Source organism: Macaca nemestrina, chromosome 7 (genome assembly GCF_043159975.1).
Source record: "Macaca nemestrina isolate mMacNem1 chromosome 7, mMacNem.hap1, whole genome shotgun sequence".
NCBI classification, from domain to species: domain Eukaryota; kingdom Metazoa; phylum Chordata; class Mammalia; order Primates; family Cercopithecidae; genus Macaca; species Macaca nemestrina.
In genome coordinates, this window is record NC_092131.1 from 50760527 (window position 1) to 50784963 (window position 24437).

At 38.2% G+C, this 24437-nt stretch overlaps 2 protein-coding genes and 1 pseudogene across 10 annotated transcripts in view; 1 reads left to right on the top strand and 2 right to left on the bottom strand.

Moving 5' to 3' along the window:
- LOC105473605 (adaptor related protein complex 5 subunit mu 1) overlaps positions 1-15979 on the bottom strand; it is a 32220-nt gene extending 16241 nt beyond the window's left edge. For 7 of the 9 annotated variants that reach the window (XR_011625846.1, XR_011625847.1, XM_071100115.1 and 4 more), the window contains exons 1-6: positions 15760-15979; positions 9575-10220; positions 4136-4363; positions 2331-2470; positions 1554-1639; positions 1340-1458 (exon numbers count right to left, since the gene is read on the bottom strand). Coding sequence is in view for 7 of the 9 variants with exons in the window: in XM_071100115.1 (XP_070956216.1) it covers positions 1340-1458; positions 1554-1639; positions 2331-2470; positions 4136-4363; positions 9575-10220; positions 15760-15839 (1299 nt within the window). In the remaining 2 variants the exon portion in view is untranslated. Of the gene's footprint in view, positions 1-1339; positions 1459-1553; positions 1640-2330; positions 2471-4135; positions 4364-9574; positions 10221-15459 lie in introns of all 9 variants that reach the window. The other 2 variants (XM_011727459.3, XM_011727461.2) reach the window with 2 other exon arrangements.
- A 9-nt stretch (positions 15980-15988) lies between these two features.
- The window catches only part of LOC105473607 (exocyst complex component 5), a 69319-nt gene continuing 60870 nt past the window's right edge, over positions 15989-24437 (top strand). The window contains exon 1 of the mRNA XM_011727463.2: positions 15989-16207. Coding sequence (XP_011725765.1) covers positions 16181-16207 — 27 coding nt within the window. The 5' untranslated portion in view covers positions 15989-16180. The remainder of the gene's footprint in view (positions 16208-24437) is intronic.
- On the bottom strand, positions 21729-22270 carry LOC105473606 (multifunctional methyltransferase subunit TRM112-like protein pseudogene; annotated as a pseudogene).

A 24437-nucleotide genomic window follows, 5' to 3' on the forward strand; every position in this document is an offset into this window, starting at 1 on the left:
ATTTTTCTCCCTTTTCCCTTCTTTTCTCTTTCTGTTGACACTACACTAACTCAGCATTATTAACTTATTATAATATTACCCTTTCACATGGAATATTAATATGCTATAGATTGGCTTGTCTCTAGTTTTTTTACTCACCTTGCTTACGTCCATTCCAGATTAACATTCATAAAGTATCACTTGTGAAAGACTACTCCCCTACTTAAAAAAGTACACCATCAACCAAAGGAATAAAAGTCAGATTCAAATTCTGTATAATCTTAATCTAAATTATGTATCCAGTCTCTTATAGTACTACTACTTTTAGCACTGGTTTCTAAGCATGCCTTGTTTATCCTTCTTTACTCTTTTAAGTAACTTCTTTACCTAAACAATTGTTAGTCAGTCTTCAAGTCTTCATATTCATGCATATCTAGGCCTCAGAGTTTGGCTTAAACTTCACCTCCACTGTAAAGCTTTCCACAATAACTTCAGCTGTAGCACCTTTTTCTTGAAATATCAAAGCTGTTAGCACTGATAAATTGTTGATGTACAACACTGAAAAATTCTTGGAGGATAAGGACTACATCTTCTATTTTTTGTACACAAATCTCAAATTTTTTGTTTCTTTTTGAGACAGAGTCTTACTCTATCACCCAGGTTGGAATGCAGTGGCATTATCATGGCTCACTGCAGCCTTGAACTCCCCAGGCTTAGGTGATTCTCCTATCTGAACCTCCCAAAAAGCTGTGACTAAAGGTGTGCACCACCATGCCCAGCTGATTTTTCTATTTTTTGTAGAGGTGGGGTCTCAGTCTTGAACTCCTGGAGTCAAGCGATTCACCCGCCTTGGCCTCCCAAAGTGCTGGGATTACAGGTGGGAGCCACCAGGCCTGGCCCAAATCTCAAATTTGATAACCAAGAGCTGAGTGGAATTAGACTGAGTTGGGGTATTTAGGTTAGCTGGTTCCCTTTAAAAAAACACAAAAACCCTTGTTTAAAAGAGATCTGGTTGCATTCTGTTGTCCAGGTTGCAGTGCAGTGGCAAAATTTAGCTCACTGTAACCTTGAACTCCTGGGCTTGAGCGATCCTCCCACCTCAGTCTCCCCAATAGCTGGGACTACAGACACCCCGCCACTATGCCTGGCTTTTTAAAATGTTCAAGTATTAAGTGAAATAGAAGTGACTAATACTAAACAACAATAAAAAATCAAACAAAAATCCAAAAGAGAACTTACACCAGACAAAAAGAATAGAATTCTAAAACAATTGGTGGAAAACATTAAAAATCAACTAGAAATATGCAATTTATAAACAAAGGAAGGGCTTTACTGTAGTAAGCCATATAAATACGTTTACCTTTAAATATGCTGTTTCTCCAATACAAATTGGGTCAAATGGCTGCTTCTCATGGCTCTTGGCTCCAAAAGTTACAGTTCCAGAAAGACTAATTTCCATTGATTTTGGGAACTTCTGGCCTAAAACACAAATATACCAATCAACTATTCTAAATCAAGTAGGTTCTATAGTAAATGAAAAGAAAAAAAAAAACCAATAAATAAAACTTGCTCACCAATAATCCAGATCAGTAAGCTTTTCTCTCGAAATACTTCGAGCTGGCCAAAACTAGTTTTATATTCCAAATGTGTAATTGGACCTCTTTAAAAAGAAAGGGATAAAATAGAAAAAGATCACAGATATAACAGTTTTAAGAGATCTAAGTCAAACTTGGCCACTGTTACTTAATACAAGGACAGCATAAAAGCAGATGTGTATTCAAGTTTCCAGAATAGAAAAAATAATGGATATTAAATCTTGAAAAACAATAAAACACACATAAACATTTTTGGTGATGATGTGTATTTCATTATTAGTTCTTAAGACAACTATGAAATCATATAAAATGTATTAATACAGTCACATAGGTTGCTATAACATTAAGACTATGGTTTTACTACATATGTAGATATACTTTGACAAAAATCTGTGCTGCAGAATAAATTTAAAAGTAGAACTGATAATAAAGTAATATTATAATTGGCTAATTCACCGGGTTGTTGATAGTTTGGTTTGACTTGTATATGGAAAAATTGCTAGAAAAATAATTCCTGAGGAAGCTACATTGGTTTAAGTGTATAATTTACTAGTAAGTTTTACTAGAAAGATAAAGGCATATTTAAAGGTAAACAGATTATTTTTATGACTATATCATGAAAATCAGCATTCATTTGAATAGAATAAAATTATTCAGACCTTAAAAATAAGGTAAAAGAGAAAGACAATTTATTGTGGAGCAGTGGGAATGTATTAAGGAAGACAGAAATTATGGCAATACAGATTTTATTCCTACCTATTGTAAAAAGGTATATGAGCTTCACAGAATTCAAAATTATTTTTCACACTTTCGTGAAGTTTTAAATTAATGGTTATTCTTAGTTGTACTTCTTCCTCCTTCAATTGATAAAATCCCAAAATTGGTGGGACAGGGACCTAAAAAGAAACATAAATGTCTATATAATTCTCAGGTTAATGGGTCTAAAACACCAAAAGTAACTGAGAAGAGTTACTTTTAATGACTTAGCGGTTATTCCAAGTTGTTTTAGTAACAGCAATGATGAATCTATATTCGCTTTAAGGATAGGGATTCTTCTCTCTTTCTGTTTTCAGAGATGAGAAAAGTGCTTTACAAAGGTGTACAATGCATTCTTGTTCCTATACTTGCTCATCCAGGCTCCCCGTCTCCATGTTCTCTGACCTGCAGCATAGGGTATACAGTAGGCGTGCAGCAGGCACTGCCAATCTGCCCACAGCTCCTGTTCTCCAATTGAATCCCATGAGTTCTCCAATCCCCTCGTTCAGCAGTAACTTACTTGGTTGGTCATCAATAACTGACTGAAGGGGAAACAACTTGTAGGCTGGGGTGAGCCAATCATTATTTCTGGTACATGTGAAGTAAGACACAGAAAGACTACTTACACAGTGCGAGCCCTAGAGCTGTAAGGTCATGTGTTAGCAGAGAAAGCCATCTGAAAGAGGAGACTGAGAAGCAGACATGTGACAGATAAGGTGGACCTTGAGTACAGGCTGATATTAATTTTCTGGTTCCAGTCCCAGTAAGAACTGTGTCTGCTTCTTTTCTTATTCTTAAATGGCAATGAGACTGCCTATTGCATTCTCAAAATAAATTTGCTCTACTTAAGCTAGCTTGAGTAGGTTTTTCTAACCTGCTCATCCACAACTAGGACAAGAGATAAATGGTATAGTAGAAAAGAGGTTTGGGAGTCTGAAAAATTGGGGTTCAAATCCAGGCAGTGCCATTTATCAACTATAGACCTGGTGCAAGTCATTTCACTTCTCTGTGACTCTCCTGAGCTGTAAAATGGGGATAATGTCTAATTAAAGGTTGTTACCAGTACTACAGTACTAGAGAAAATACATGTAACATGCTTAGGACAATGTCTAACACACAAGCAGTTATTCAATAAATAAATAGATATGAGTAATAATATATATTTGTAATTCAGGTTGCCTGCGATGAGGGGTATTTTATTACGTTCATGGTTAAAACCACGACTAAATCATACCAAAATCTATCCCATGACCGTGAACATTTTTAGGGAACATTAAAACAAAAAATTCAATTATTTTGAAAGCTATTTACAAGTAGTTACCGACACCAAAGATAAGAGGTATCTCAATCAAAGAAGTGAATTTTTTTTTTTTTCTTGAGATGGAGTCTCACTCTGTCACCCAGGCTGGAGTACACTGGTGCAATCTTGGCTCACTGCAACCTCCGCCACCTGGGTTCAAGTGATTCTCCTGCCTTGGCCGCCCAAGTAGGTGGGACTACAGGCGCACGACACCATGCCTGGCTAACTTTTTGTATTTTTAGTAGAGACAAGGTTTCACCATGTTGGCAGGCTGGCCTTGAACTCCTGACCTCCAGTGATCCACCCGCCTCAGCCTCCCAAAGCGCTGGGATTACAGGCATGAGCCACGGTGCCCGGCCTAAATCTTCATCTTCATTCATCAATTATTGTCTGATAAATAGAACTTTTTCTAAGTTCTCATACCAAGAGTGTGAATTATTTACTTATCAATAGTATTTATGAATATAAAGATCAGCAAACTCTCAACTATTCTAGGGTTGTTTACCTGGGAAGTGTAGTAGCATAAGTTGAATGACTCTAAAGGTGGAGTCAATGGAAATTTGTAAGGCCCACTAAATGCAGAGTCATCCATTGCATCAATACTACTAGAAGTCAGAATTGCAGAGTCAAGAGAAGTTACACAAGGATGAACTAGAATATCTTGAAGTGGAGATCCATTGGTGGGGAGATTCAAGCTGATGGTAACATTTGGCATGATTCCTTCCAAATCACACTGAAATGCAAACAGAAAGATTATCACCAAAATCTCAGAAGCAAATGTCTGTTTCAGGCTTCTCAAAATTTACCAAAGTCATTTTCCCCAATTAACTTACTTTTCTCTAGGTATTGTTCTCTTTGCTTTCTGTGTTCTTCTTAATGGTTTTATCATGTTCTTACACACCCAAGCCAGAGACCAGGAGGGCCCTCATAGACTCCATTGCTTATCTCTAAAGCTCTTACAAAGATAATTTAAATCTGCTGAATTTTCTCCATTCCTGTTGAACCACATTAATACGGGCCCTTACAATTTCTGCCACAGCCCACTAAATATTTCTGGACTTGCTTTCCTATAATCAGTCCTCTAATCCTCCATCCTCCTAGCTCTCCATGCCAGAGCTATCTTAATGAAACATAATTTTTATTATACTTTTTCCATGCTCGAATGCTTTCAGTGATTCTACTTCAATTCTGAATTACTTGTAAAGCCTTTCATTGTTTGGTTCTCATCTACCTCCTTTTTATTTTCCCTCAACTTTTAAGTTTTGGGGTACATGTGCAGGATGTGCAGGTTTGTTACCTAGGTAAACGCGTGCCATGGTATTTTGTTGCACAGATCATCCCATCACCTAGGTATTAAGCCCAGCATCCATTTGCTGTTCTTCCTGATGCTCTCCCTCCCCTAACCTCCCCAACTGACAGGCCCCAGTGTGGTCGTTCCCCCCGTGACCGTGTGGTCTCGTCATTCAGCTCCCACTTATAAGTGACAACATGCGGTGTTTGGTTTTCTGTTCCTGCATTAGTTTGCCGAGAATAATGATTTCTAGCTCCATCCATGTCCGTGCAAAGGACATGATCTCGTTCCTTTTTATGGCTGCACAGTATTTCATGGTGTATATGTACCACATTTTCTTTATTCAGTCTATCATTGATAGGCACTTATGTTGATTCCGTGTCTTTACTATTGTGAATAGTGCTGCAATGAACATACGTGTGTATGTATCTTCATAGCAGAATGATTTTTCTTTGGGTATATACCCAATAATGGAATAGCTGGGTCAAATGGTATTTCTGCCTCAATGTCTTTGAGAAATTGCCACAGTCTTCCACAATGGTTAAACTAATTTACACTCTTACCAACACCGTAAAAGTGTTCCTTTTTCTCTGCAATCTTGCGAGCACCTGTTGTTTTTTAACTTTTTAATAATAGCCATTCTGACTGGTGTTGGATGGTATCTCATTGTGGTTTTGATTTGCATTTCTCAAATGATCAGTGATGTTGAACTTTTTTTCATGTTTGTTGGCTGCATGTAGGTCTTCCTTTGGCAAGTGTCTGTACATGCCTTTTGCCCACTTTTTAATGGGGTTGTTTTTTAATCTACCTCCTTAATAATTTTCTACCCTGCAACTTACATGTAGTCATATTGGATTCTTGCATTTTCCTAAATAAACCATACTGTCTTATACCTCCAAATGCACCTTTGCATGTGCTATTGCATGTGCTATTCCTTCCAGCTGTAATGTTTTCTCCCTGTAAATGCTTTCATTCTTCATGTCTTAGCTCATTTGATGCTTTCTGTGAAGTCTTACACTCTCTATCACCTCTATAGCCTACCTTTGCTATGCAGAGAAGCCCAGGATCTTCTTCCCTATGTAGTCTGGGTTAGTTTGCCAATGAGAGGTACTCATGAGAGATTCACAAGGGAAAAGAGAAAAGGAAGTAACTTTTCTTGAAAGTTCCTTGAAGCCAGATAGGTCAGCTTCTCAAACCTGTCCTTGAACTCCTACTTCAAGGCCAAAGTGGCCAGATGCTATATTTCTGCGGACCTTTCCTTGAATTTCCTCTGTGAGGTCATTAACAGACAGACATGGCAGTTTCTCAGACTTCTTTGTGAACTTTTGATTTGACTATCTCCTCAGTGACTGTTTCTGAAAGGCTATAGCTAGAGGATCAAAGACTTATTTCCTCAGTGCTTCTTGAATAAGCCCTAATTTCTATGTTAAACATCTTTACTCCTATAAATCTTATAGTGGCTTCTTCTGGCCCAACCAGACTGACATACTTTACTTGTGTTTGTGTAGGTAGCCAGGGTCTTTGTACCTCTCTCTTGAAATTCACCTCTATTAAAGCCTGGATCAAACTGACCAACTGAGCCCCATAAGAATTATTAGTATCTTCTGTTTCACCAGAACTACACAATATTTTAAGAGTTAGTGAACTCTGAAAGCATAACACTTAGTTCCTAATGCACTATCATATACATAGATTGCACCATGCATTAACAGTCTACTATCTACAGGTATCTGGTCCATTTCTCTTTTCAAGTTTTAAATTCTTTGAAACAAGAATCGTTACATTTTTCTTAGTATCTCTAGTGCCTGACACATTTCTATGCATAGAAAACAGTAATAAAAAATGTTTGCTGACTGGCTATCTTTTTCTAATTATAAACCTACTTTTGTTTTCAATTTCTAATATGAAATGTTTCACTTTTAATGTTTTATCTACTATTTGACATGTGTGGGAATTCATTATGTATCTGCTATACAATGTAAGTACTTAGCAGGCAGGCATTATGAAGAGTACTACATATAATCAGTGCCTTTATAAGGTCTGTCAGTGACAATTACAACAATGTCAGTCACATTAAAAATAAATATGCCATATAATCTTACTTTAAAACTTAAAAAAAAAAACTTAGGGTTTTAACTTTTAAACCATCTGCTATTTTCTATATGTGAACTAATAAGAACAAATGAAAAGTAGTTTTGTTTTTGATAGATATTTATGGAGACAAAATAAGCAAACATCAATAGTAAATACCATTATAATTTAATAATATTCAGTTTATACTTAGTAAATTAATCTCTTAACATTCGTAAAGGGTCAGAGAAACATCAGCCATCATGGAACCTGCCAATGAATCTATCTGGGCACTTAAAATGCCAGATCATCAGTTATTTACTATAGGATGAGAACATCCATTCTAGAAGGAATTGGTGTACTACCCTTTAAACCAATCTGGCATATGTAAACCCAACTTTAGCAGTAAAAGTTATTAAAGAAAAAAAAAGGCACCTAAGAGTTTATCTCATTTTAAAAATGAGAAAAGATTCACAAAATTGTGTAACTTTCTAAAGACATACAGAAAATTAGTGGAAGAATGAGGTCTAGAACTTTGGACCACTGGCCTTTGGCTCTGGTTTTCTACCAGAGTAGGATAAAATGAAGATGATTATTTCCATTTACAGTGGGCTTCACAATAAAATTCCTTTAAACAGTAAGTTTTGGAAGTACTTAAAGAATGTCTGGCTAACAGTTATGTTATGTACATACAACCTTAAAGAAACATTTAGCATGTAGGTTAAGGTATACCCCTTTTTTTTCCCTTAAGAACATTTTTTAAATAAGAAAATTGCCCATCATGATAATCTGTATCAGGACTAAGAGTAGGAACCAATCTGAAATTCTCCTACAAGTAAACTGCAGTCAGCCTATCAATGAACAGACACATTAAATGCCATGGTATTAATTAGCATTATATCAAAAATAACATATTCCCTATTTATTGCTACAGAATGAAAAAAAAACAGAACTGGTGAATTTTTCTATTTTATTTTTTTTAAGACAGACTCTAGCTCTGTCACCCAGGCTGGAGTGCAGTGGCACAATCTTGGCTCACTGCAGCCTCTGCCTCCCAGGTTCAAGTGATTCTCATGCCTCAGCCTCCTGAGTAGCTGGGATTACAGGCGTGCTCCATCACGCCTGACTAATTTTTGTATTTTTAATAGAGAAAGGGTTTCGCCATGTTGGTCAGGCTGGTCTCAAACTCCTGACCTCAAATGATTTGCCTGCCTTGGCCTCCCAAAGTGCTGGGTTACAGGAATGAGCCACTGCGCCGGGCCCTATTTTTCTATTTTCATTTCATTGAACTTATGAGAAAAAAGATTCAACTACTTTAAAACTTAAGAATGACATAATCCATGAACACCTCAATTTTGGAGCCATTTACAATAGTTATTTCTAAGAAAGTGAGTAACTGGAATGTATTTTTGACCATGATAGATATGAGTTTAAAATAGGCACAAAAACTTTTACGTAACTTTAACGTTAAACAGGATAAAAAAAAAAAAGACCCAATATTTCTGTCAGGACTGTTCTAATTCTCTGCTCTTGAACTCTAGTTTTATCTATCAGATTTATATACAGCCACACATTAAATTTGACATATAAAAATATACATAACTGCAGGGAATAAAGAAAGAAAAATAAAGAAATGAGAATACTATTAATATAAACTTGTAGAAAGTTTACCTGGAGGATTTTATTTTCAATCATTATTCAACATGGCATGACTCACCACTAACTGTATTGTTATTTCCATTGTCTTTTCCTTCCTATTTTCTATTTCTACAGAGAACCCAATATTAATCTAATGACTTATTTAAATAAGAGTCCTTCAATATAATTTTAGATATGTCAGAGATGTCAATTTCACCCCCTAAAGAAAATGGAAAATAGGAGTGGTGACTTTAAAGTATGTTCTGAAGTTATTTGACGTTACTCTTTTCATAGGTGGAGCTTAATTCCATGCCCCTTGAATATGGACCACTTAATGACTTGCTTCTACTGAACAGAAAGTAGTGGAAGTGTAACCTCCCAGGCTAGGTAATAAAAATAATCGCTTCTGCCTGGCTGTCTCTCTCTCTCTCTCTCCTCTCTCTCTCAGATCATCTGGTCTGAAGGAAGCCAGTCACCAAGTGTGAGGGCACTTAAGCAGCCAGTTGAGAAGTCCACGTGGAAAGGAACTAAGGCTTTCCTCCAATAACTAGCACCAACTTGTTAGCCATGTGAGTGAGTCATCTTGCAAGTAGATCTTCTAGCCTCAGTCAGACCTTCAGATGCCTATAGTCTCAACTGAAACCCTGACTGCAACTTCATGAGTGACTCTACACTGAAAGTTCCCAGTGTAGTTTCCCCACAGAAACTATGAAAATAATAAATGTCTATTTTGGGGACAATGAGACAATTCTTTACACAGCCACAGATAACTAATATAATTGGTAAGGAATTAAAAAGACAATATAAAATTTTACATGACTCTCCCATTTAACAACTGCTGCTTAAGATGAAAATAAAAAATGTTATTTAAACCACAACTAGCAAATTTAACTTTCTCCATATGTTAAATAAAATGATAAAGCAAATACCAGAGAAAAATCTCACCTTGCAAGTCACTGTTCCAACAACTTGCCATGTATCCGCTATACCCTGTTTATCATATTGCATGGATTTTACCTTTTCAGTGATAGAAATAGAAACTTGTGGTTTTCCTTTGTACGTTCCAGTTTTCCAAGCTGGCTGTTTTTGTGGCTGAGTCACAGATGCAAAATTGGTATTATCTAATGAATTCTTTAAGTTGGCATCTAATAAAGTGCCAAATGGACAAGCCTGCAGAAGCAAGTCAGGCAACTGGCTCAATTTTGTATTTAGCTCAGAGTCATTTTTTTGACCTGAATAAAGAAAATCCTGTATCCCAAAAAGAAATTCAAAGCCTTGTGAAACTCCACTAACACTAATTAATGGCGGACGAGGGGACAGAGTTTGTTCAACTAGTGGAACACAAGCATATATAATGTCATTCTTCAGAAAAGCAACAACGGGCCAGAGTTCTTCACCTCCTATCAAGAGTCCATAAATGGATGTTTTATTGATGCGTGAACAGCTATCACGACTCTCAACAAAGTCTTTATCATCATCCAATAATCTAAGTTCAAAGAGCAGTGCTTTAAGAAAGGGACCATCTTCGGGAATAGGCACATAACTTGCTCCATTGAAGACTCTGGCTCGTTTTTCAACCGTTGGATACCGCCTGCATTATGGAAACAGAAACATTATAAGTGATTCTTCCAAGTAAAACCAAGATGAAAGAATTTTTTAAAAACTCCCAAATATAAGGCAAACAGTAATAATAATAAAATACATGAGAAACAAATACATACACACAACCACAAATGCCAACAACCAAAAAATTATAATGCCCATTAAGTTACTATTAGAGTAACTTTCATATTTGGTATATAATCTGTTATTGAAAATGCTTAATTCAATTTATTTATTTAGTTTAGGTAGAGTACATGATTCTAATTCAAAATCCTTGTCTCTCAGCCACTCAGATATCATCTTGGTCAGCAAGGAGTATATACTTGAACCATTTTAGGCATCTATAAGAACTTTTTTTTTCTTCTGATTCTGTCTTAGCAGCTACAGTAGGACTAACAAAGTGGTTCAATTTAACCCTCCACAATTTTGGATTCATTAGTTGAGATGGTATAATTTTAAAAGGAATGTTCTATTCTACTCAACCTATAGTGAATGACAGGTACCCTGAGTCTTCTTGCCAATCCCTACAAACACAAGGAAGATCATTTTAGTAATAACGGTTTATCTCTATGGCCCTGGAAGATACTTTTAGGTAATAAAAAAGAATAAAATCAGAATGTTTTTGCATGTGCTGAGTTGAACAGTAAGCAGTTACTAATTTATCTTTTCTTTGGTTGGAAACAGAAGATGCTTTTGCTTATTTACAGAAATCTGTTAGATCACAGTTTCTCAGTTCCAAAATATGTACTTTTCCTCATTCCTTCTACCTCCACTCCAAAGTCCAGAACAACGTCATTTATCAGCTGTTAACTTTTGAGTAAATCACTTAACTTCCCTTAGCCTGTCTTCTTGTTTGTAAATAAAGGGGTGGCAACAAATCAGCAGTTTTTACCAGAGTCAAAAACATACCTGGCTAAAACATTTTTTGCTAAAAAAAATTGATGTTTATTAATATTTAAAAAAAATAAAAGGCCGGGCGCGTTGGCTCAAGCCTGTAATCCCAGCACTTTGGGAGGCTGAGACGGGCGGATCATGAGGTCAGGAAATCAAGGCCATCCTGGCTAACACAGTGAAACCCCGTCTCTACTAAAAAATACAAAAAAAACTAGCCGGGTGACGTGGCGGGCGCCTGTAGTCCCAGCTACTCGGGAGGCTGAGGCAGGAGAACTGCGTGAACCCGGGAGGCGGAGCTTGCAGTGAGCTGAGATCCAGCCACTGCACTCCAGCCTGGGCGACAGAGCCAGACTCCATCTCAAAAAAAAAAAAAAAAAAAAAAAAAAAAAAAAAATATATATATATATATATATATATATATATATATATATATAAAATAGAATGTATTCAAAGTTATCTATATGTAGGCTGGGTGCAATGGCTCACCCAGCACTTCCGGAGGCTGAGGTGGGCAGATCACTTGAGGGCAGGAGTTTGCAGGAGTTTGAGACCAGCCTGGCTAACATGGTGAAACCGTCTTTACTAAAAATACACAAATTAGCTGGGTGTGGTGGTGCATGCCTGTGATCCCAGCTACTCGGGAGGCTGAGGCAGGAGAATCTTGAACCCGGGAGGTGGAGGTTGCAGTGAGCTGAGCTGAGATCTTGCCACTGCACTCCAGCCTGGGCAACAGAGTGAGACTCCATCTCAAAAAAACACACACACACACACACAAAACAAACAAACAAAAAAAACCACCAGCCAACCAAAAAACCCAAAAGCAGTTACCCATGTGTAGGTAAATCTCACTTACATTCTGATGCATTTTCTTGAGTGAGAAAGGGGAAGAATCAGGTAGCACACCAGTAATGACATGGCATAGCAGGTTAATGCCATTTATTAATCTAAATCTCTGTATATGAATAGTAGAGATCTCTGTACTAAACTGTAGTCCAATCTCTTATTATCTAATTTTCTAGAGGATAAAGTTCTTAAGTATAAAAATTTCACAACTGACTGTGAAGATAAGTTAATCTGGGACCCTTATACAATGTCTCAATATGTGTTCAATGAATATTTTGTTGGATGACTCAACCTATCATTTCTAATTTATTATATGCTTTTTCTAAAACAGGATTCAAAGCTTAAATGGGTCTACAACTATGGGGTATGATACCGGCCTAAGCCAGATGTAACTGGATGCTATTATTATCTGGAAAGGAAACCTTTAAACCAGAATCTTAACCAAGTTTTGTCATGGTAAATAAGTACTTAGATAGAGAAAATATCATTTGCCTTCTTAAATCTTAAATATTGGCCACTTATTGACACTTATGTCAGTGCATATCTGTGTAGCTCTAACACCTGCCCCAAGAGGTTAGAAAACTGAAAATGCAATAAAATTTAACTAAGTCATTCAATGATACAGAATTAAATTATTTGAACCCAACTTGCTACCTCCATAAATGTATTGAAAAGCCCATCCAAACATATCTGACTTTTTATTCTGAAATAATATCCTGAGCACAGTTAAAAGTCATTCTGAAAACTAGGATTTAAGAAACTTATTTTTTTAAGTAAAAATAAAAGTTTACCTCTAGGAGATATTAAGATAAAAAGTTTACTCTTTTTAAGTAAAAAGTTTACCTCTATGAGATATTAAGATAAGCTACAAAAGCAACAGATATGGTATTGGCACAAGAAAGACAAAGCACTAGAACTGAGACAAACCAACATTTATATGAGAAGACATAACTAACATTACCAATAGCCTCACAAATTAATGAAGACATGACATACTGCTTAAAAGGTGGTGTCAGAAAAACTGATCCACAGTACAGAGAAAAACAAAATGGGATTCCTACTTAACACCATATCCAAAGATGGACTACATATGGGTTATAGACCTAAATGTAACAGGTGAAATTATAAAGTTAAGAGAAGGTACTGTAGGAAGATATTTTTGGGAAATATGGGTAAGAAACAACTTCAACAAATTCCCAAAAGCGACTACTTCGATTGCATCAAAATTAGTGATTTCTGTTTAACCAAGGGAAACATAAAGTTAATTGACGATGGTAAAATTAAAGAAAATATCAGTACTTTCTAAAAATGACATAGAACTAACATCAAGAATACAAAACAAACTCCTACAAATTCAGAGGAAAAAACAAGCAACTTTGAAAGAAAAAAAAGACATGTACAGGCAATTCACAGTAAAGGAAACTTAAAGGACTAACAATCATTATTACACACAGAAATGCAAACGAAAATAAGATGTCCTTTACTGGAAAAAATTAAATGTTAGGAAAGAATGGAGATATGGGAACCCCTTCTTGCTGCTAGTGAGTGCGTAGGTGGGTGAACGTGCAGATTATTTGGCAGTCTTTAGTCAAAATCAGCATAGACATGCCCAATGGACCAATTTGAGGATGCATACTTTGGCAGTGTTCTTTGGAGGCAAAATTTGGGAGAGGTCGTCACTAGGGAAAGGGGACAGGTAAAATGTGTAGGATGTGAACCATGGAGTAATACAGAGCAAGAAAAAACAATGGCCTAGATTTGCACTGTCCAACACAGTAGAACTACCCACATGTGGCTATTTAAACTTAAATAAAAATTAATTAACATTACCCAAAAGTAATTGAGTTCCTCAGTTATGCTAGCTGCAGTTCAAAAGCTCAATAGGTACTTGTGGCTAGTGGCTACAGTATTAGCCAGTACAAATTAAGAACATTTCTCCTTTCCATTATCATAAAGAATTCTATTGGGCATGCTGCCTTAGATGAACACAAAGTATCATGGATGTTTCTTTAAAATAGTACTGAGAAATCTGACAAATGTAACATTAGGAAGTGAAGTCTAAAGCACATTTAATTATGTAATTTGAAAAATGCATACAATGAAAAAGGGTAACATCGAAGATGTAAGAGCTACCTGTCAAGGGGAGGGGAACGGCAGTTAGAAATAGGTAACCAAAGGGAATATGTAACCAAAGTAAAATGAGAGATACTTTGGATGGACTGATGCGCCTGGTAAAGTATGTACTAAAGAATATATATAATCTCCTGTATTTGAGATCCAACAACAAATGTTGGGCTTAGTGTCAGCCAGAAATCCTGCGGGGATATGGTAAACTCCAACTCTGATGCCCTCCGGAACAAAAACTGTTTAGGTTGCAAAGAAGGAATTTTTCATATCCTCATTGCCAACCAATTTTCATTTAAAATTACAATCATTTTTTTTCTGCCACGATCTCAATTCTACTATGGTGCTACTTCACTATAAACTTTCTTCAGGGAAGAATGAATTGGGACAAAAAAGAATTATCAACGGCCAGATAACAGAAGGTGAACAGACCCAGTCGATTGCCACCAACATTTTACAATGAGTTATTGTATAATTCTCTTAACAGAGCTATTTTGATTACACAGGGCAAATTCTAAAAGTGGGACCAGATCAACTTAACACAATATACGAAAAAGTGAATTAATTTTTTTGTGTTTCTATTTTCTTCAACAATTAGGAACTGTAAACAGATGATTTCTACCAATGACACAAATTTACAAGATAAAAATAAAAGTCTGGGTAGGGCACGGTGGCTCACGCCTGTAATCCCAGCACTTTGGGAGGCCGAGACGGGTGGATCACGAGGTCAGGAAATCGAGACCATCCTGGCTAACACGCGAAACCTCTCTCTACTAAAAATACAAAAAATTAACTGGTCGTGGTGGCGGGCGCCTGTAGTCCCAGCTACTCGGGAGGCTGAGGCAAGAGAAAGGCGTGAACCCGGGAGGCGGAGCTTGCAGTGAGCCGAGATCGCACCACTGCACTCCAGTCTGGGGGACACAGCAAGACTCCGTTTCCAAAAAATAGCGATAACAACAACAACAACAACAAAAAAGTCTGATGTAACTTAGCATGGATTTTTCAGTAGAATAAAATGTTCCTGAATGATTTTGTCAATGCATGTTGAAAATGTGAAACATGTTTAGTGCTCAGTAAATTTTCTACCTTTCCCTTAGTCATCTCCATTTTAATCCTAAGCAGACGGAGGTCATTTTAAAATCCAATACTAATAGAAAACATACACCGTAATACTTAATATGTACGAGTCATCAACTCAATTCTCACAACACTGTAAGGTAAGACTATTAAAATCTCTATTTAACAGACGAAACAGAGGTCTGTTAACTGGCTAGTCCAAGGTCACGCAGCTATTCGTGGCAAACCTGGGCCACGAAGCACCACAAAACTATGCTACTTCATCGATCAGGATTCAGATTTGCATTTACCTGGAGAATCTCACGGTGCCACAAAGTGGAGTTCCCGGTTCGTGACTTATAAGCCACACTGCCCGCTGCGCCATGGTAAGTCAGTGAAGCATTAACTCATCTCATAATTAAGGTCGCCACCGAGGAACAGTGCAGACCGGCTGTCTCAGAAGCCTCAAGGCTCATCTTGCGCCACAAACCGGTCGCGCTCAGCAGAGAGGTTATTTTTAGGTGAGGTAACTAACAATTCTGAGTCGCTCTAGCTCAACATACACCACAAAAAGTTCTAAGAACCCCAACCTATAACGTTGAGAAATTTACCTATCCCCTGCAACTCCGGTACTTTCTTCCTCTAAATTCCACTTCCGGAACGGTGGCCCGCAAGGATCAAAGTTCCTCATATACCGTAGCGTCGAGCCTCTTTTCGGATCGCCAGCCGCTCGTTTTCTTCACTGGCCCCTCCCGACAACCTCCGGGACGCGCGCAGTTCCACTTCCGGCGTGTGAGGCGGTGACAATGGGAGCAGCGCGGGTGGCGCCGGGAGGCAGCTGACAGGCGTTTGCGGCTTCGCTTCATGGCAGCTCTCCCGCCCCGCCTGGGATCTGTGGGGAGTGGGGGAGCCCGCGGCGGCCCGGAGCCAGGGTTGGCGAGCCGAGCGGAGACCTGTGCGCCGCGCCTCTGAGGCGCAGCATGTGAAGCGGAGACGGCATCCAGTGCGGGGCGAGCCTCTCAGCCGGCCGGGATGGCTACCACGGCCGAGCTCTTCGAGGTGGGCCCCGGCGGCTCTTCAGGGAGTGGCAGGCTCGGGGTTTGCAGGCAGCTAGGTGGGCGGGCTGAGGAGCGGGCGTTTGCTGGCTACCCAGGAGGAGCCCTCGGGAGAGAGACGCGAAACTGAAGGGTTGGGGTGGCAGCTCCGTGTTAGCGCGGGCGGAGCGTGAAATGGGGGAGGGGTGCTTGGGGCCGAGGTGGGTTGGGCGACCGGTCGGCCGAGAGGGGAAGCCGGGTGGCCGAAGGGAGGAGGGTTGGTTTTCTCTGTGGGGGCAAGAGGGGGAGTCTGGAAGGTTCGGGTGTTGGAAGATGTCTACTCGGGATGAGTAGTGGGAAGGGCTGACTCAGGACGAGGAAAGAGAGCCAGGAGCCTCAGGTTGGGCGAGTCTTGTCGCTGGGATTCTTGCGGGAATAATAGCAGGAAGCCACTTAAGATGGGGACTCTTGGGGGCTTCTCGTTTTGAATAATTATTCCATTAGTAAGGCTGCAGGTGGCATTCATAGGCCTGCCAGTTTAACCTTACATTTGAAAAGGCTGGGACAATTTTTTTTTTTTTTTTTTGTACAATAAAGGCCTACTTATCTCTTTCGACTGAAGGGAGGCAAAATTCAAGTGAACACTTTATTTCATATAATACATAATAATACACTGAAAGCATTTACGTGTATTATAAAATAAAACCGAAATGAACACTATAAAACGAACACTTCGTTTCATATATATAATGCACCTTAAGTGTATTATATTCATTTACGTGTATTATAAAATCACCAAACTGCAAGCTAGAGAATCCTTAATACGTAATAGTGAGAATACTATCTTTCCTCGAGCGTTTTCAGTATCTAAACCTTAAAATTTAATTTCGTGAAGTCTGGTGTAAGAAGCTGTGATAAAAGTTTGAGATAATAGAATAGGAAAACTAATTGGACTACAAAACAATGAAACTTATACAGCATCTCGTGTGAAATAAATGAAAACACATGAGAAAAAGGAAAAGACCCCTTTTGTGTGTGTGTGCTTGTGTTTCACATTGGATAACAAAAGTGTAATAATTGAGAAGACTGTAATCCACAATAGGGAACTTCTCCATAAGTGAAAATGGTATCCTTTTTCTGCCTAAGATTCAGCAGTTTTTGTGGCTTACAATTTGAATGCCACAGTTTTGATAAATGGAACTTTACATTTGTTATTGTTACTATATTTTGCATATCAGTCAGCTTTCGGATCGATAGTGCTTTTTTTGAGAGGAATAATATATGTTATTGATATAATAACTTGTAATAAGACAGTAATTTGTGAATGAAGGATCGTAATTACAAGAAAGACTTCAGAGATACTGTATTTTCTCAGTTAAGTGTTGGGAGATAAGCTACATTAATTTCTGTAATTCCAAAATTGTGCCATCTGTTTATTGACACAAGATCGGGGAGACACTTTTCCTGCTAGGAACTTTTACTGTGTCCCTGGGTACTAAGTAGTGCCGTGGTTCCTTGTTTTATTTTTCACATCTTACAGAAGGAGAACACGATGAAGTTGTATGAGATCTTCAATTAATGTATTTGCTGACAAGCCAGGTCTTAACAGAAAACTATTATATATGTTGTCATACAGTTCACAAGACATTATCCTTTGAGTTAATCCAGTTCCAGTTGTACCTTGGACCATCTTATGTATATTTTTATTTAAATATTTGACCGCATGATTTTGGTAACTTATTTGGAAATATGTTTGATTTTTTTTCTCCCTCTCCCTGGCGGGGAAGGGGAGGAGGTGGGGAAATATATATTTTGCTTTCTGGGGTCCGGCCATTAGGTTGAGTAGTTAAACCAGATTAGGATTTAATGTAATTTAGTGACTCTAGTTATATGGTTATCAGTAAGATTCAGTGATAATAGAGACAGTAGCCCTTACACTACTCTTAGGTCAGAGGGTTTTTAGAACAAATTTAAACATATATATAGATCGTAAAACTTATGTGACTTTTTTTCTTGACTGTATGTAGATTGTTGCTTCGTCAAAATTAAAAGCATAATAGTTATAATTAAATTTTAGTAGTTATAATTAAGAAATGCATTTATTTTTTCTGGTACTGCTATGAATCCAGCCCTACAGTGGACTCTACTCTTGAGTAAGTTTTCATCCCCAAGTGAAAAGTTGATCTCTTGGCGTTGGAGGGAGGAGGAAAAACAAATCTTGTCACTGCTCAGTTTCCTGTAGCTACTGCCATAGCATCTAGATTTTAGTACAAGTCAAAGGAAGTATCTTTTCCCCCTGCTTCCCTTTCTTAGTCCCAGCTGGAGAACTGTGGAAAACAGAAGGCAGGATGTAGTCAAGGATGTTTGGTTTTTATTCATCCTAATTTTCATGCACTATTAAATAGAATTGTACTTTCACTTTTCATGTTAAGAAAAGTTAAATGAAAACAAAATTAAGCTTTTGAATCCATGAAATTTAATTGTGTTAACTATACTTCTTTTAAAATCTTATTGGTCCCATGACACTTAATGAAAACAACTTCATATAACAAAATCAGACTGTACTATATTTCCTCAGTTGACCGAAATGATTTAGTAATAGATGATTTGGCTATTGTAATAGTGTATATCCTGAAAGTTTCTCAGAATACCTTCTTAGTTTCAACTTTTGTTGACAGATCTTTCTGAAAAGATCCATGTACAGTGTTATTAAATCTTCTCAGGATAGACATTCTGAATAAGGATTGTTACGTGGTGTAGATAAATTGTATCTTCTACATATGCAAAGTGGCTGGGCTCAGAAATTCCTTTTTAAATTTTCTTTTCTTTGTTTTTGAGACACGGTCTTGCTCTATTGCGCAGGCTGGAGTGCAGTTGGGTGATCACTGCTCACTGCAGCCTCTACCCTCCAGGCACAATCCATCCTCCCACCTTAGCCTCCAGAGTAGCTGGGACTACAGGTGCCTGCCACCACACCCAGCTATTTTTTAAAATTGTTTTGGAGAAACAAGGTTTCACCATGTTGCCCAGGCTGGTCTTGATCTCCTGGGCTTAAGCAATCTGCCCACCTTGGCCCCCCGAGGTGCTGGGATTACAGGTGTGAGCCACTGTGCCCCGCCAGAAGTTCTTTTTATGTTGTTGCAAATATTCCTTTCTCCTTTTATTGTACTACTGAGGACATTCTTTTCTCATTTGCTTATTTTTTCCCCATAATTCTTCAAGAATCTTCCCTTTTCTCTGGTTAGACTACCATTATGGGAGAGTTCTTGGTTAGTAACTAGGGTTAATTATTCATTCATTCTACAAATATTTGTTGAGTACCTATTAAGTTCAAGGTAAAGTTCTTGAACTTTATCTGCATGCCTCAAAGGGCATGCCAAAGAAATGTTAATCCTACAAGATGTGTTGCAAAAAAACTAACAGGGTTCAGTGGCCAAATAACTTATGGAAATGAGCATAGTCTGTTTTGTTGGAGATTTGCAGTATACCTTAATATGTTAAAGATGATGAGAAGTCCATTTCCCAAACTTTTTTCACCATGAGACTCTTTTCTTTTTTTAAAGAGATTTTTATTTTCTACTGCTTGTTAACTTAATTTTGTGAATTACAAGGTACATATTTTGGAAAATGTTAAGTATAGAACCTGTCCTTAGCAAATAGAGGGAGAGAAGGTAGATATATGATACTATACTCTTAAAAATAAGGTTATAAATGGTTTCAAAGAAGTCTAGATCAAGTGCCATAGGTGTCAAGAGGATGGGAAGATTACCTCTAGAAGAAAGAAAGGATTAGAATTATCTACAGAGGGATTATTATCATTTGAATTATCTACAGAGGAAAAATTAGATTTGAGTTTGTGGAACTGGGTGGAGGGACTTTTCAGTAAAGCAGACAATGAAAGCTAAGACATAAAGGGAGGGTTGTAGGCCCTGGAGATAAGGGGAACATTCATTTTGGCTGGAGTATAGCACACATAAAGAGGAGGAGTGGCATGTAAGGTAAATTGGGGTTTAATTTTGGAGGTCTTAAATGCCAGGATTAAAAATTCATTTTTTTTTTTCTTTCTGTAAATGTAGGTTCCTTGATAATAGTGCTTGAGGTCAGGTAATTTGGCTGTGATAGCAATGGCTGTTTGACTTCCAAATTAGAGTATGAATATTGAAGAACACATTTTCCCACATTTATTTGTCTCTTAATTTTTCAAACTAAATTACAAAAGCTGTTTAAAAATGGACTTGTTGAAAATGATGTCTCTTGTTCAATTAGCTAGCCAGGTGTATACTAATGAGCATGAGATATACAAGTAAGGAGCACCCCGTTAACTGTCAAGGTGCTGAAATGCTATTTATTTTAACCATATTAGTTGTTAAGTGTTTATAGACATTGGCTACCAATTGTAGCCAATGTAGCCAATCATGTATATGATAAAATGTATTCATTCTGCAAACATTGAATGAATGTGTAGGCCAGACATTATTCCAGGTACTAGAGTTAAAAGATGTTGAGTTAAGCATCTGATTGAGGGAGACAGACATGTTAATACATTAATACAGTGCAGTGGGAGTTTAGAATCTTTTCCAGGGATTATTAGGAAAGGTTTCATTTAGTAATGGCATATAGAAATTGGATATTGATGGATGAGTAGAGATTTTTCAAACAGGAGAAGGGCATTCCAAGGCAGAGACACAAGAAGACTCCAGTTTGTTGTAAGGTGAGGCAACTGAGAAGAGTTAGGATGTGTATGTGCATATTTTAAGAACAGGGAGTGGTGGCAAGGCATTGAGACCATGGGAGTTCGAGGGCAGTTTTTCATTTTTTTGTTTTTTGTTTTTTTTTGAGAGGGAGTCTAGCTCTGTTGCCCAGGCTGGAGTGTAGTCACATGATCTCGGCTGACTGTAACCTCTGCCTCTGGTTTCAAGCGATTCTCCTGCCTCAGCCTCCTGGGTAGCTGGGATTATAGGTGCCTGCCACCATGCCCGGCTAATTTTTTTATTTTTAGTAGAGATGGGCTCTCACTGTGTTGGCCAGGCTGGTCTCGAACTCCTGACCTCATGATCGACCCGCCTTGGCCTCCCAAAGTGCTGGGGGATTACAAGCATGAGCCACCGTGCCTGGCCAGTTATTTTGTTTCTTGAGACAGAGTTTTGCTCTGTCACCCAGGCTGGAGTGCAGTAGTGTAATCACAGCTCACTGCAATGTCTACCTCCTAGGATCAGGCAATCCTCCCACCTCAGCCTCCCAAGTAGCTGGGACTACAGGCATGTGCCACCATGCTTGGCTAATTTTTTATTTTTTGTAGGGATGGGGTCTCACTATATTGCCCAGGCTAGTCTCGAACTCCAGGACACAAGTGATCCTCCCACCTCAGGCCTCCCAAGGTGCTGGGATTACAGGCATGAGCCACTGGGCCCAGCCCGGGGGAATTTTTAAGAAGGCTTTTTATAGATCATGCAAGAGGGCTGATCTTACTTTTTTTGGGTAAGGGTCAGGAAGACAGACAATTTTATTTTTTTTATTTTTATTATTTTTTTGGTTTTGAACCTTTAATGAGAAAAAATTTATAATGTCGAGCTCAAGAACACTGTGTGTTTGGTGTCATTGGGTCAAGGGTTGGGGATACACACGGCAGAATTTGGAAACAGGGTATACATCAACAAAAACATCAGTCATAACAAGAAAAACTGGCGCCTGGCACAATCAACTCTCAGTTTCCTCTTCACTCAGCAGCATGTTGGGGATCCCGCGGCTGATGGGGAACATACGTCCAGACTTCGGGCACTGCAGGGTGCCCTCTATCACTTCCACCTCCAGCAGCAGATGGTGCATGGTCCTCAGAAACTTTATTCTCCTCATATCCCTCAACCGGGCCTTTAGGCACCTGGATCAGGCGCAAATTATCGGCCGCTTCCAGGAACGCCGCCCACTCCACCTTAGGTATCATAGGCGCCACGAAGTTGGGGTTGAACTTCACAGGGCAGATACGGACCTCAGTGGCTTGGAGGCTCAGGGGGAAGCCACGGGACCCCACCCCCTGCACATGCGAGCTCAGCAGATTGTGGGTGAGCAGTTTCATATCGCCGAACAGGCTCTCGTTCGACAGACAATTTTAATGTTAGTGTGAAGAATGGCCTTCGATGGGGGAAGAAATTGTTAGCTGGGAAAATTGGGATCATGGGCAGCCTAACATAATTGTTGTCATTTGGTAAGTGTTCCAGAATTATCTGTTGACTGATTAATCTTGCCAGATGAAATTCTAACCTAATTCAATGGCAACAGAGAAGAAATTTGAAAAGACATTTTGGAGGAAGAATTAAAATAATTCAATTACTGAGGAGTTAAAATTCCAAATTTGTAACTTTGAAAAGTAGGTGGTTGGTGATTCATTAACTGTGACAGAGAAAATTAGAAGGACCTTTGCAGGGGAAAGAAATAATATATTCATTAAATATATATATATTATTTTATATATGTATATATATATTTTGTTTTATACTTTGAGTTTTTAGCAAGACATCGTGGTAAAGAAGTCCACTAGGCAAATGGAAATATGAATTAGTAACTCAGAAAGAGATCACAGTTAGAGATAGCAGTTTAGGAAGTATCACTTTATATGGGTGGTAATTTAGTCAGGAGGTGGATGACATCTCTCAGCTCTGCCCCTTACTAGTTGTGTGATCTTGGCAAGTTACCCAACCTCTTTGTACCTCAATTTTCTCATCTGTATAATGGGGGAAATAGTAGTATCTACTTCAGAAGGTTTTTTTGATGACTAAATTGAATTGAGAAATTTAAATTGCTTAGCATACTATCAAAACAGTAGTATCCATTTTTAAAAATTAGGTGTCGGCCACTTTCAATTTAAGTGGATTGAGATGAAAACTAGATTAAAGATCTATCAGGGAGAGAAAGCCTTCAGCCTTGTCGGTCTCAGCAGACTTAGAGTAAATGATCCAAGAAGTAGGAGATTATAGTAGGAGAGGATTACAAAAAGGGGCTATGGAAGGTTATATTTTTCAGGATGGTCACAAGATCTGCCATCCCACATTGTGATGTTTATGCCCCTCCCATAGGGAAGTAGGGTCTCTGCTCACTTCTTGAATCTGTACAGGCCTATGACTATAGAAGTGTTGCTACGTAGTGATTTGCAAGGTTAGGCCCCATAGAGGGCCAGATGTATTACCTTTGATGACCTAACCTCTTGGACTCTAGCAACCATACCAAGAGAAAGCCCATGCAGCCCTTTTAAAGAACCAAGGCCCTTCACCCTTGGCTCTCGCTGAACTCCCAGCTAACGGTAAACACCAGCTTGCCATCTTGAAAGAGTATCTTCTAGCCAAGTTGAGCAGCCCTAGCTTATTTCATGTGGAGCAGAGACCAGATTTCCCTGTTGAGCCCTCCTCAAATCAGATTTGTGAACAGTATGATTATTGTTATTTTAGGCCACTAACTATTTGAGTGGTTGTTAGGCAGCAATAGATAACTGAAACAGAGGCTGATCAATTTCTTACCTTCTATTGGTGTTAGTGGAGAGAGTGATAGAGGTAGAGGTTGATGCTTAAGAGTAATAGAGTTCCATTTAAGTGTTTTATGCTTTGGAGTTCTCCAGTCAAACCAACTTGAAAGTGAACTTCTGGAATAAGCAAGTCATTAAATTGAGGACAGTATTATAGACTGCACATGTGTATAATTAATTTAAAATACTGAATCCCTGGTGTTCCCAGGAAATTAAATCGTTGAGGTGTGTGTGTGCCCAACATGTGTGAGAGAGATTTGAAAGAGTGATTGCCTTGTTCTCTTAAAAGTGGATTGCAACTGCACATAACACCCGGCAAATAAACATATAACCTACAAATTAAATGAAAGTTCTAGTTGAGTGATAAATAATTTAAAAGTTTGGTGGTTAATATTTTATGTATATATGTATTTTTAAAACTTAGCAAACTTTTCTGATGCTATTTCCTTGAAGCTGAAATATGAAAATAAGAAAATATAGTTATTTATATATCTTTGCTTATTCAGGGTATAATAAATGAAAGAAGCAATGATTCCTTACTTGTTTAATTTTATTTCCAAGGTGTTTATTAAATGCCTGTAAGAATATTTAATGTGTATATTTGTAAATACACTTAATTTGATTTGAAATGCTAATGGCAGATTTTATTAAATACTTAAAGTAATTTCACAGTCTATATTAAAGTCTCTGTAATAGAGTGGGAAAAATATCTGGGTTAGAATACTGGTTTAGTACCTTGATA